We start from the raw sequence: 13,664 nt of genomic DNA on the forward strand, positions 1-13,664 counted from the left end.
TTGATTTGATGATATGTTGGTTGCACTGGCTTTATGATTACACTTAATATTAGCTTTGCCATATGCATGTTAGAGTAGCATGAATTACATGCTCCTTTTCTCATTAGAACTAACATCATATGATATTTCTCATGGTAGAGTAGTTGCATTTAGATTAAATTTGCATGTTTTACTTTTCTGTTGATTTTACGGCCTAACACTAAGCATGGGTGATCATAAGACACCACAAAAACATGTTGCCCTGTGTGTTTAGTCTTTGACATGTGCAGGTAGCAGGTCTACGGTAACCAAGAGATTGTTGGTGTTCTCATGACCTCCCGTTCAAGTAGCTTCACCCACTTGTCCGAGAGTTCATGTCCCAGTTCGAGCCAAATGTTACCCACCACTTGTGGGTAGTATATATAGGAGAAAAAAATTCTCCTAGATGGTCCTCAGCGGCAGCCAGCAACCCCTTGCAGCGCCAGATAGCTCGATGTGCCATTTTCTCTGCCACGTGAGCCATCCATGTGGTCCCTCACCCATCTGTTATGAATGTATGTTTGAAGGTGGGCCTCCTGACCCCAAAGGTACAACTTTTCATTGGTATAGTTGAGTAGTTTTCCTTACTTGTCATGGGCACTTTTGGGCATGAATTGGTGGGGGGATTCGGTGGAAAGAGTGGGTTAGGTTTGTATTCTTGTCTCCATTGCCCGAATTTCGTGGTTACCCTTGTATCTTAGTCCCATGGGATCTCCTTTATTGGCCATTAGCTTTAGGGTTGGCACTACATGGGAAATCTCGATTTTGGTTGCGTGGTCCCGCTTCCCGATACCACCTACATTACTCCCTCTCCACTTATTTGAGCCCCATTCATCTCTTTTCCCATTTGGGTCCAAATAGGGTTAGTCTCCCCCTCCCCCTCCACTTCTCCACACTTTGGGTCAACCCTGGAACGATGCCTTGGAGGTTGATGTAGTTAAAAAGAAAGTAAAAAGCATAATTTGGCCACTCTCAACAGGAAATGTACCACAAAATGCAAAAGATGGTCAAGACATACCAATTTAGCACGTGGGCAAAAGCCGAACATGATCTCTACCCCTTATTCATTGTTAGGTCCCTATACTACTAGTGTAACCCCTTATTGTTATTAGTGCAACCCCCTTATTATATTGTTGTGCCCATGTAGTCTCCATATTGTTATTATTGTGCCCCATAGAAGCCCACTATTGTTATTGTTGTGTCCTTACATTAATATTGTTATGTCAGCTCTGATTACATTATGACCCCTTAGACTCCTATATATAGAAAGGAGGTCTTGTCATTTGTATCATCCAAGAATTGTTCATTTGTGTAATGTAAAGGAGTTTGCCCCCTCAAAGACATTGATTTTGAAGGTGTTTATCTATCTTTTCTTCTATTTTGTGAGCTGATTTCATAACATTTGGTATCAGTGCTTTGGATTATAGGGTTTTGCTGCTCCAAACAGGTCATCATGGCATTTTCGCTATAACTTTTTCTCTACGAAGTTTCAGAAGCTAAAAGAAAAACCCATTTGAGACGAAATCGGTCTAAACCTCGGGTCCAAATTTCAGAGCTTGTCTCGCTATATTTTCGGAGATATGATCTGAGGAAGTTAAGGTTTTTGCAAGCTCCAGAATTCCATCTCAAACAGGTCATTGTGGAATTTTCGCTATAATTGTTTTTCAAGAAAGTTTCAGACTCTAAAATTAAAACCCATTTGAGCCGAAAACTGGGTGAAGCTCGAGCCCGAATTTCAGATCTTGTTTCGTTGTATTTTCAAAGATACAGTCCAAGACATTTAGGATTTCTACAGGCTCCCGAATTACATCCCAAACAAGTAACCTTGGGAATATCATCATAACTTTCTATCTGAGTATCAGACTGAAATTTCATAAGTTACAGAAAGAGGACAGCCTGGAATTTTCTGTATTTTAGTTTCAGGTCCGAAGGTCGAAACAGTGACACGTGGCACTTTGTACAAGTTCGCTCTACTAAAAAAGTATATAATCAGGCCATCTTGGGAGATTGGGCATAACTCTTTCTTGGAGAATCTAATCTTGATCAGACTTGCGGGTTTAGAAAGAGAACTCAGAGGGCTACCGCAGGACGCAATTTCAGACCTTGGAGATCCAAAATTACAGAGATATAGCAGATTCAAGATCGAGCTCCTAAGATCAAGAAAAAGCGATATGAGGAAGTTTGATGGCAAGGATCCGGTAAATTGGATACTACAGATGGAGCAATATTTTGATCTACATGGTGTACAATTGTTACAAAAGGTACATATTGCATCTTTATATTTAGAACCGAATCAATTTTTATGGTATAAAGGGCTTTGTTCTCATAAACCACTTGTCACTTGGTCAATTTTCATGGAGGAAATGATAACACATTATGAGGATACAAAGAGTAACACCTTCTTTAGCCAATTGATAAATCTCAAACAAAAGGGTTCAATGTCAGAGCACATTGAGGACATCCAAAAATTGAATATAAGGGTAAATGATATTCCAAAGAAGCAAAGGATTGTTGTCTTCATAGGGACTTTAAAAGATAACATTCAACATGAGGTTTGTCTTTGGAAACCTGATTCATTGGAGAAGGCATTCAAGTTGGCAAGAAAAATTGAAAGCGGAATTATGGAAACAAGGAATCCTACCACTCACAACTATAAATATGGAAGTATTTTTGCTCCTAGCCTTCCACAACCTACGAGGTTTACACGACAACAACTGGAAGAAAAAAGAGAAAAAGGGCTTTGTTACAGTTGTGATAACAAATACACTAAAGGTGTTGAGAAGAAATTATTTTACATAGATTGTGAAGAGGAGGAAGAAAAGGATCAAGAAACGTCAAAAGAAGAGGATATACACCAAGAACCAACCCCAAAGAAAGAAGAAATGAACCTAACCATATCTTGTAAAGCATTGGCAAGAATTATCACTCCTCAAACTCTCAAGATAGAAGGACATATCAAGAAGAAAAAGGTTAAAGAAGTGAAAGATCACATCGAGCATCAAGAAATGAATCCAACCATATATTGTAATGCATTGGCAGGAATTACCACTCCTCAAACTATCAAGATAGAAGGACATATCAAGAAGAAAAAGGTAATAGTGTTGATTGATTCGGGCAGTACCCATAATTTTATTCATTGTAAGATAGTGAAGGAATTGAATTGCTTCCTATATCCAGCACCAGAGTGTCAAGTGATGGTTGCAAATGGAATAACCATAAATTGCTCTGGAAAGTGCCATAATATCAATCTATCCATGGGAGAATATGTTTTGAATAGTCCAATGCTTTCCATTCCAACGAGTGGTACTGATGTTGTACTAGGTGTCCAATGGCTACAATCTTTGGGTACGATAACTTTTAATTTTCAAGAACTCTTCTTGAATTTTTTTCAGAAGGAAAGGAAGTTAAATTAAGGGGTATCGTAGGGAAACCGAGAAAGATAATCAGCTCTAACAGCATTACAAAGCTTCTAAAGGAAGAAAATCGTGGCGTAATTGCACAATTATGTTCGCTAGAGGTTCCCATGTCAAAATCATTTATTTCTCCAGATCTCCAAAAAGCCTTGGACAATAATTCCAAGGTATTTGAGACTCCCAAAGGCATCCCACCTATTTGTGATCATGATCATGCTATTCATTTTCCAGGAAGTGTTCCTCCAAACATCAGGCCTTACAGATATTCCTTTGCACAAAAGAGTGAAATTGAATGTATGGTTGCAGAAATGCTAGAGGCTGGTATAATTCAACCTAGTCAAAGTTCTTTCTCTGCTCTAGTAGTATTGGTGCACAAGAAGGATGGATCATGGCGCATGTGTCTGGATTATAGAGAGCTCAACAAGCTCACTATTAAAGATAAATTTCCCATTCCTCTCATTGATGAATTATTGGATGAATTGCATGGAGAAATTTACTTCAGCAAGTTGGACCTTCATGCAGGATATCATCAAATCAAAATGAAGACTAAAGACATTCCGAAAACAACATTTAGAACTCATGAGGGTCATTATGAATTTTTGGTCATGCCTTTTGGCCTTACCAATGCACCTTCTACATTCCAAGGTTTGATGAATTCCATTTTCAAACCCTTCCTTAGAAAATTTGTGTTAGTATTTTTTGATGATATACTAATCTACAGCAAGTCTTGGAAGGATCATGTTCAACATGTTGATAGATTGCTCATACTATTGGATGAGAAACAATTATATGCAAAAACCTCCAAATATTTCTTTGGAGTACAAGAGGTGGAATACTTGGGTCATATTGTACCTCATGAAGGTGTTAAGGTAGACCCTCAACAACAACAATTTCTCCAACTCTTAAAGGATAACCTCACTTTGGCACAAAATCAAATGAAACAACAGGCAGATCAACATCGCAGCGAAAGAAGTTTTGATATAAGGACTAGGTATTTTTACGAATACAACCATACAAACAAATGTCCCTCAAGCAAGCTAAGAAGGATAATAAATTATCACCAAAGTACTATGGTCCTTACAAGGCACTGCAAAAGATTGGTACTATGGCATACAAATTGGAGCTTCCTTCATCTTCCCGAGTGCCCCCAGTTTTCCATGTTTCATGCTTAAAGAAGTTTATAAGTGACAAGCTCCTAGTTCAAACAATATTGTTGGAACTTGACGAGGAAGGAAAAATCATATTGGAACCTGAAGAAGTCATGGAAACAAGAACCCGACAACTATGAAATCGATCAATTTCAGAGTATCTCATCAAGTGGAAGAACTTACCCGTTGAAGATTCCACATGGGAGGACAAAAATTTTATATAGAAGCATCCAAAACTACTCAAGCGTTGAATACAACACTTTTTGAATGAGAGGGGCATGTTAGGTCCCTATACTACTAGTGTAACCCCTTATTGTTATTAGTGCAACCCCCTTATTATATTGTTGTGCCCATGTAGTCCCCATATTGTTATTATTGTGCCCCATAGAAGCCCACTATTGTTATTGTTATGCCCTTACATTATTATTGTTATGTCGGCTCTGATTACATTATGACCCCTTAGACTCATATATATAGAAAGGAGGTCTTGTCATTTGTATCATCCAAGAATTGTTCATTTGTGTAATGTAAAGGAGGTTGCCCCCTCGAAGAGGCTGATTTTGCAAGCATTTATCTATCTTTTCTTCTATTTTGTGAGCTGGTTTCATAACATTCATGGCCATCACCCTAGTTCCTATGGGCCTTAGATGTACCCACTCCATCATTAAGGAACCCATGATTGTCCCAACCCCTAGTGGGCGATGAACTGCCCCACCTCAAGGGGGTATCCACTACTACATATTACGTGTTATGCTCTCCATCCCCTAGAGCCTCGAGTAGTTATAAAGAAAATCAATCAAAGGTAAAAGGCATATGAAGAAGGGTGGAAAAACAAAGGTCGGAGTAACTCATGAACCACAATTTGCTCCCTTCTACATTCAGATACCCTGGTGTGGGCTTCCCTTCTTATAACTAACTAATGTACCTTGACATGTGGTTTGGATGTTTCCTCTAATCCCCACTCCACTCCATCATTATATCATTTACCGCCTACCTCTTAAAGGATGTACTATGGACATGCCATCCCCTTTACAGGTTGAAACCACCTAATAAATTCCTTGGTTAACCCCCTTTTGAGCTTGGAGACACTTGTACTTGCCAAAGCCCACTATGGAAGGGCATGCCACCATGAAGTGCCCCATTAACCCCCTAACTTGTAAGCATTATTACTTAATTATTATAATGATTTGTTGTATTGGAAGGCAAGGGGACGCATTGGATCTTATGCAAGATTGCAGGTGGGTCTTCATTTAGGGCTTGGTCTCCCTATACGGGGTCTTAGTCCTCCATAGGGCCACATTGGCACTTGTAGGGTGAGCGTTGAGAGCCATGGGCCTCCACCATAGCAAATAGCACTTCATGGATCCCCAACAGTGTTCATTGATTGCTCGTGTTCCACCTTTTGGATGAGGATGATGCACCTGGTCCACCATGCCCAACCGACTCCACAGTTGCACCATACACTTGGCAGATGCTCCAGGATGCCTCCTGCTGCAGATGGATGGTTTATGTCATCACTCCAACCCTTACAGATGGTCTACAGGCATATTTGATCCATTTGGAGACCCATGAGGATGTCCTTGTGCCCCACACCCACTTAGGAGCACCACAGGTTCTTGATTGGATTACAAGAGGCCAACCCCTTGTCCATTATGCTTGGAGTCATTTTCTTCATCATGGCACCCCTTGGACCTCATCAGGCCTCCTCAAAGGCCAAATGACTTACTTTGTTGATCATTCAATCCTCTTGAGAGGCTTATCTTTACATTAGTGAGCTATTTGGTGGGCTTGTCACCAAAAGTTTTGTTATTTTGCACATTATTTTATTTTAGGGGCTAAATTAGGCCTAATTAGCTAAATCGAATTCATTAGGAAATGTATAAATAGATGAAAGGTGATTCATTCTCTCATCATCACTTGGATTGGATCATATTCTCTTGTGATATCTTCGCTATTCTCTTTGGAGGAAGAAATTGGATGGATGGATGAATTTTGATGTTTGGATCTCTTCATTTTTGTCTTGGAGCTTCTATATTGGCATATGATGATGATTGGATATACTTGTTCTCACATGTAAGTTCTCTTTTAATGCTATTTTATCATTTCCTTATGTCACATGCATGTTGCTAGGGAATTTCACTATACTAGGTTGATATTTGTTGCTTTTCTTGTGTGAAATGGTGAAAATGTGTCTGTTTATAGTGTTGAATCATGTCATGGGCCGTGTTTGAATAAGTGAATGTTCCTAGAGATATTTTTATCTTGATAAGTCATCACATATTACACATCGAAGTATAAAGACCTTGATGAAGTGAAACCATCCCAAACATTGGAATCTTCTTGACTCCATTTCTCCCAAAGGATTAGGCATTGTTCCTCCATTGGTGATCACCCTAAAGCATATTTTTCTCACCTTTCTCTCTTTTTTCTAGGTCTAGCCTACATAGGTCACCTAGGGCATCAATTATCCTTCTATTAGAGGTCTGGGTAGCAGGCTTCCTTGAGCTTGATGAACCTCACTTTCCTTTCTTTTTCTTTTCATGAGCAACAAAAGCAGATGGCTCTCCTTCTGCATGCTTTTGACTCCTTCCCCTTGAGATCATCTTGGGTTCTTCTTGAGTGCATTTCCAACTAGCTCATCAAATCACTGGAAATAGTTGTTATTGCTTATGGTGTTAATGAAGGTATCCCAGATAGGAGAGAGAACTCTAAAGGTTACCAACACCAACTCCTTGTCAGGTACAATTTCCCAACTCTCTGCAATTTATCTTTAAGACGAGATATCCTCATGATATAGGATTGCACAAATTCTCCTTTATTCATTTTCATATCTTTGAGTTGATCTTTCAAGGAGATGATTTCATTCAAATTGTTGACCTCATACATGTCGGCTAGCTTATCATACATATCCTTAGACTTCTTCAAATTTCCAACATAGACAAGTAAATGATCTTGCAAACCATCAACAATAATTTTCTTTGCTTTTAACTCACCTTTCTTGTATTTTGTTCTTGGCAGTAACCAGAGCATTTTTGGGGGCTCGGGAACTTTTCCTTGTATGTACTCCAAAACATCATTGTCATCCGATATGATTTCCAACCTAATCTTCCAAGCAGCAAAATTTGATGAGTCTCCCAGCTTCTCAGCTTCCTTGAAGTATGAGGTAGTCATCTTGACCTGTTCAGATAGATTCCTTCAACTTTTCCAAAGATGATTGTTTTAGCTCATCTTCTTTGGGCTTGTCCTTCACCTTAGCTCTGATACCATGTTAATTTTTCCACTACTCTATGCTATATCAATTACTTTAGCCCAATTCAATTCTTCAATAAGCAATCTTTTCAATAACAATTAATTCTTCCAATAATCAACAGTAATTGAAGATAGAACAGTAAATGCAATGACAATAAGAGACAATCAAGAGCATCAACAAGAGACACCAATTTGGTCAAAGACCAAGGAAAAACCCCACAAGGGGGAAAACCCTTTGAAAATTCTTCTTCTATTAGATTGTCTTAAAATGTTCAGCAAAGAGTACAATGAGTCAAATCCATAAACAAGAGTCAAAGTCAAGGCTTTGACTTATCCAACAAATCAACCATCCAAGATCCAATATGCCAATGATGAAAAAGTCAAATCTGGTCAACTTCATAAAGTGCAAATCTGAAAAGTCAACAGCAGTCAACGTGCCCTAACCAGTCCACAATTCTGTGGTCAAAGTGCTCCAATCAGACTCAGTCAAAGGTCAAAAAGTGCAGCCTCAAGTGCTGGTCAAACAGAAGCAAAAACAGTCCAAAAACATGCAGTCAAGCCCAGTCAACGGAGAGATAAATCCTGTGGTCAGATCTGCAGTCAAAGCCTGTGGTCAACGCAGGTCAAAGTGCTCCAATCACCTTTCTGTGCCAAATAATGCAGCCTAGTGAGACAGAGATACCCCAGAAAAATCGAACTAGAAAGATGCCAAATGACCCTTGGTCAACGCTGGTCAAAGTGTAGATGAACTTCAGATTTTTGGCCTCCTGAAATTGTCCTCCTTCCTACTCGCACGTGTGCAGAAAAGAGCTGCCTCAGACCTGTACGAACTAATCAGATTGAGAGAGAGAAGATGAGATGATGTTGTGATGTCCAAATGAGCTTGAGGTCACTTGTATTTATATGCGTTGGAGGAGGGATCATTTAGCTTCTAGGCCGACTTGAACAAATGTGCCATTGTGGGCTTGACTTCAAAAATACACTTTTCCTTATCCAAATTCAGTTGCTTCAAAGGTCAATTTTGGTCCTCTCGGAAAGAGGAATCTAGTCCAACAATTGGAAATTGTCACTGAACTGCCAATTTAACACTCACTTGACCCCATATGCCCTATGTATTATTAGGCATCGGTAACACCTTACAACCACTACAAAATCTATGCAGGAGACTCATTTTATTTCTGCTCTACAAATCTGGAAATCACAGAAACTCACCATATTCCAGATCTGCCCTAAGAACTAGAAGTCTAGATACACTGTTTTTCATACCTAAATCCTAGACTTGAGTTTGAAGCTATAAAACTGCAAGTTGAACCCTCTAACAGCATACTTTAAGACTCAAGAGCAGATTTATATGTCCCTTAGTCTTTCTCTTGGTACTGGAAATTATATTTGAAGAAAGCTGTCACTTATCCATTTGTCTTTCACTTGCTAAATTTGAAAATTCATGATTCATTACAGCCATAAATTCACTGGTTGCTAAGGTTAAAATCAGATCTATAAAAAGACACAAAATCCGTACTTATTGATTTCACAAACAATTCATGAAAGCAGATCCATATGTGTGTAAAAATCTGTCTGCCAAACAGCCAACAGAACCTTGAGATTGTACCTTCATCACTGATCATTTTCAGCCCATAAACACAAGTCATACTTATCATCCCATTTGAATAGGTTGATGTATATAGACCAATATTTCTCGAATAAAAATAAACTAAGTGGATTGTCAACTATACCATTATAAAGAAGTCAATCATCATACACTTGAAGAATATATAGAAATAGGGAAGCCAACCTGGTGGTGATTGCAATTCCTCAGAAAGTGGGGGAAGAGGGTGCAAAGGTGACAATGGTGACTCATTTGTCCTTTCACCTGGTGGAGCCTTTGCACATAGGGTGTGAGATCAAGTGGTGACAATTGGATTCATTGCCAGGGGAAAAGTTCATTTCCTGGAAATCAAGAAGATAATGCTTTGGCAGACTTGATAAGTGTCTCTAAATCTTTATCTAAAACACTCATCTGGTGAGTCCGCGAGATGAAACTTCACATCATAAATACTATACAAGGAGTTCCTCCCAGAAGCTTTCTCCAAGATTTGTTGATCCAGAGAAAGTTTATAGGAAGAGAATCAAGAGATGTTCTCAAGCTCCCTTGAATAAGAATCTTGAAATCCTTGGAAATATAAGAGTTTTATTTGTTGAAAGCTCAGAACAGCCATATGTAAAGAATATTTATTACGCTCCAATCCAAGGATCCCCACATAACATGCCATAGAAGTATAATACGTGGCTTCCAATTTCCAAAATTTGTTGGCAACAATGTAATTAAAATTGAAAATCATTTAGCCAATTATCATGATGAAGTTGGTGAAGTTAGCGTACATCAAGAAATTATTTGCTGTCTTTAGAAGAAGATTTAGAGGCCTTACAGACAACAGTATAAGGAGTCGGCAAGATTTTTGTTGATGTTCAAAAATAAGTTCTTTTTGTCATTTTGTCGTCCTTAGTTTTCCCTATATTTACTCCTAGAAGCCTACCATAGCCATCATTTCACAATCCTATGCTATCATTTGTGCATAAAAACCATATATGAGCTACAGTGGTTACAGGTGGAAAGTTTCAAGGAAATAATGTCCATCTTTCTATATCTTTGTATGTTTATTTATAAAAACAGTTCAAAGTGTCATGGTTGTGGAAACTGACATATTCTGCAGCTGCTCTTCCTTTCTGTAGCCAAATCGCAGGTTATCATATTTCCAGATATGGTCCAGCAAAACTAAAAATTGAGGGATGTGGCAAAAGCCAAGGAGATGGTTTTCCACCTATGGAACGCAGCCAAAAAACATCCATGTCATCATCAAAGCTCGTTCAATGTCCCAGTCAAACAGTCTTAAGCAGTGGATAGAGTAACATGACAGAGCATAAGTTTGTTGGTGCAGTATGATGGATTAGATCCCACAAAATCGAGTTATGCAATCTACAGGAGAGATTCATGCTCTCGTCATGAATCTCTCATATCAGCAACTCGATCCTTATATCCCATGTAATCTGTAATTCAGTTATTTTGTCCTAAAGTAAAGCAGTGGAACCCTCAAACAATTAATGTCTTTTAACTTTACAAATACTTGTGATTCCTTCGATGGAAGCAAGTCTGATAGATGGAAACACTTTGTTTTTAATATAACTCTGTTTACTGGTAATTTATTCTTCTAGCCTAATAGAACTAAATTCCAGTAAGGAAAAATGTTGCACAAGTAATGTACATGCATAACTTTGATGAAAACAATTACAGCTACTTGCTCGTTGCTGAAAATAGCACTACCATCATGAGAACGGTTCAATAAAACTTCACAGATACGCTTCAACTCTGATAATATAGAAGTAGAAAAACCGGGTGTACAGTATAAACAAGTGGATTCTAATCTCAAAAGTATTCAATTAAAAACGCAGTTCATCCAATTCTAAAATATTATCACATTACCTGAGGTGACAATGCTCTAAGTTGTCCGAACTTGAGTTTCATAATATCCCCACATACTGTTTGGACTCGTTCATCACAATGAGATGAAGGCACCTTCACCTTCTGTTCTGAAAACCCCCAATTTTATTCACACACGCATGAGTATCCTCCTATATTTTGCAATAATCAGATCTTATACAAGCTGCATATACTGGACACTGAAAGAACATCATCAGAATGTGCTTGACAAAATGAGAAGTGCCAAAGACGCACCTTTACGTCAACCCCAATAACTGCCCCACCCTTGCTCAAAGGACCCAAGTTCTGGCAAGCAACCTGGATCAGGGATACACAGAGATACAGTTACATCGAATGATACGAGTGAGACCCACCCCACTAGGAGGATACACTAGTCAGAGGAATAGGTTCTTTAATACCTTGAAATGTGAATATGGCATTTGTAATCTAAAGAAACTCTTAAACTCTTTGATAAGTTAGATTCAAATAAAATGTGATTAGCTTAAACCGTTGTCACTAATGTTATTGGGCATTTGGCTAGTTTCGTGTCAGGAGGTGTTTAGTATGAATTCCCCTTGATGAGACACAGTAAACTATGCCAACGGGTTAACAACGAAGGTATCCTTTAAATTTTCCAAATACAAAATTCCTTTGGGAAAAAAGGACTGAAATGAAGTAAAATGAATTCTGGAAAATGTTTCAAATTAAAACACAATAAATCCCTCTGAAGTAAATGAATTCTGCAAAATGTTCAAATTTAAACACACTAAATCCCTTTGAGGTAGACAACGATCTTGTTTAAGATATCACCAAACGCAGTAGTTTCTAATTCAAATGTTTTAACATAATGAATATATTTAACAAAACCAGCGAAGTAAATCAATCCTGAAAAATAGCCTTATTGTGTTTTCGTATGCGAAATGGCCCTAAATCCAGAAAGCAAATAAATTGCAGGAGAAAAAATACAATATGATTGATTCGGCAATGCCTCGGGTGAATGAATTACTTGTCAGTGCAGAGAAAGAACCATAAACTCAAAATTCTAGCCCAAATGAAGGAATACATTGACAGCTCAGCGAAAAAACGGAGTAGACGGCATTCCCAAAGAAAATTACAACAAAATTGCAACGGAGTGAATTACAGCGAAAATTGCAATTCGCATTTGTGTACGTTAAAAAATTGCATGTACCTGTAACCAAGCACCAGGAGCACATCCCAAGTCCAAGATGGACGCCCCAGGCTTTATAATTTTAAACTGTTTCTGTATCTGCAAAAGCTATACGATACCATGGGCACCCTACCCTCAGCCAATTTCAGATATAACCTAAAGGAAAAAGAGTCAAATATAATATGAAGCTAAAATTAAAATTATCTACACAGATACCTTGAAAGCAGATCGAGCTACATAGCCAAGACGCTGAGCCTCCCTGCAGAAGAAGTCGGGAAGTCCTGCCCCACTCATCCTATCTCACACAAACTTCGATGTTATGGTTATTGCTTTGCTCTTGCGTTTTCGATAGGATTCGTTTCACGTATGAGAAAGAGTTTTCAATAGGCAAAACCAGTAGGTTTGCCCGTAGCAAAAGCCAACTCCTTTCCATCCAATATTCATCCCAACTGAGTATAATAATTGGGATCCATTGGTCGCCTTCTTATTATTTCTATTTCAAGGGCAATCGCTGCAATTACCTGTTTCTGCCTTTTACGTCTATATTGATCTATAAAATTGTTTAAAAGGAAATGAAGACTCTGTAATATGTGTGAACTATAGCGTCATTTATGACTCTCGGATGAGTTTAAATCAGAAGCTACATTGCATATTCATAATTACCTAAAGAAGTTTGGGAAGTTCACAATGACCTAAAGAAGGTTGGGAAGAATGATAGTGTATTTTTTGCATTTTTTGAGTAGTGGATTTGGAAAAACATTTCATTTTGAAATGTGATACTTTCAGTGGTACTTTAACATTGGTTGTTTGGTATTATCTTTTCAGTGAGGGCACTATTAGCAGGTTGGGTCAGTTCATCATTAATTTGAATAATAAGATGATTGAATTACAAAAGGCAAAAAGCAGGGAAACTAGTGGTCCCATAGTGATCTGATTTAGAATTTAGTTTGCAGTGCTAAGAACTTCCTCAAATTATAAACAAAATGCTTTCATCGTGCTTAAGGATTCATTAATTTTTGCAAGTGAAATGAAGAGTTTTTATGTTAATTTATGAGCAATTTAACATAAATCAGAAACTGGACAGCAACATAAACATATACAGAACATTATCAAAAACACATTACAATAAGCACATGATAAAGGAGTTCACCCTTCTTGGGCTACCTCTCCTTGGTCCAACGTCTAATGGCTCG

The 13,664-nt window shown here is 38.2% G+C and overlaps 1 protein-coding gene across 2 annotated transcripts in view; it reads right to left on the reverse strand.

Moving 5' to 3' along the window:
* Positions 1 to 13,062, reverse strand: part of LOC149150970 (FtsJ-like methyltransferase family protein) — a 62,641-nt gene extending 49,579 nt beyond the window's left edge. Inside the window, exons 1-4 of one of the 2 annotated variants that reach the window (XM_089438936.1) lie at positions 12,688 to 13,062; positions 12,493 to 12,570; positions 11,559 to 11,621; positions 11,307 to 11,408 (exon numbers count right to left, since the gene is read on the reverse strand). In XM_089438936.1, the coding sequence (XP_089295062.1) occupies positions 11,307 to 11,408; positions 11,559 to 11,621; positions 12,493 to 12,570; positions 12,688 to 12,765 (321 nt within the window). In that variant the 5' untranslated portion in view covers positions 12,766 to 13,062. Of the gene's footprint in view, positions 1 to 11,306; positions 11,409 to 11,558; positions 11,622 to 12,492; positions 12,580 to 12,687 lie in introns of both variants that reach the window. The other variant, XM_089438935.1, reaches the window with a different exon arrangement.
* Positions 13,063 to 13,664: the final 602 nt, after the last annotated feature.

The sequence above is a fragment of the Pinus tabuliformis genome, chromosome 9 (assembly GCF_031772625.1).
Source record: "Pinus tabuliformis cultivar Carrire ecotype Pingquan chromosome 9, CPIR1, whole genome shotgun sequence".
Lineage (NCBI taxonomy): Eukaryota > Viridiplantae > Streptophyta > Pinopsida > Pinales > Pinaceae > Pinus > Pinus tabuliformis.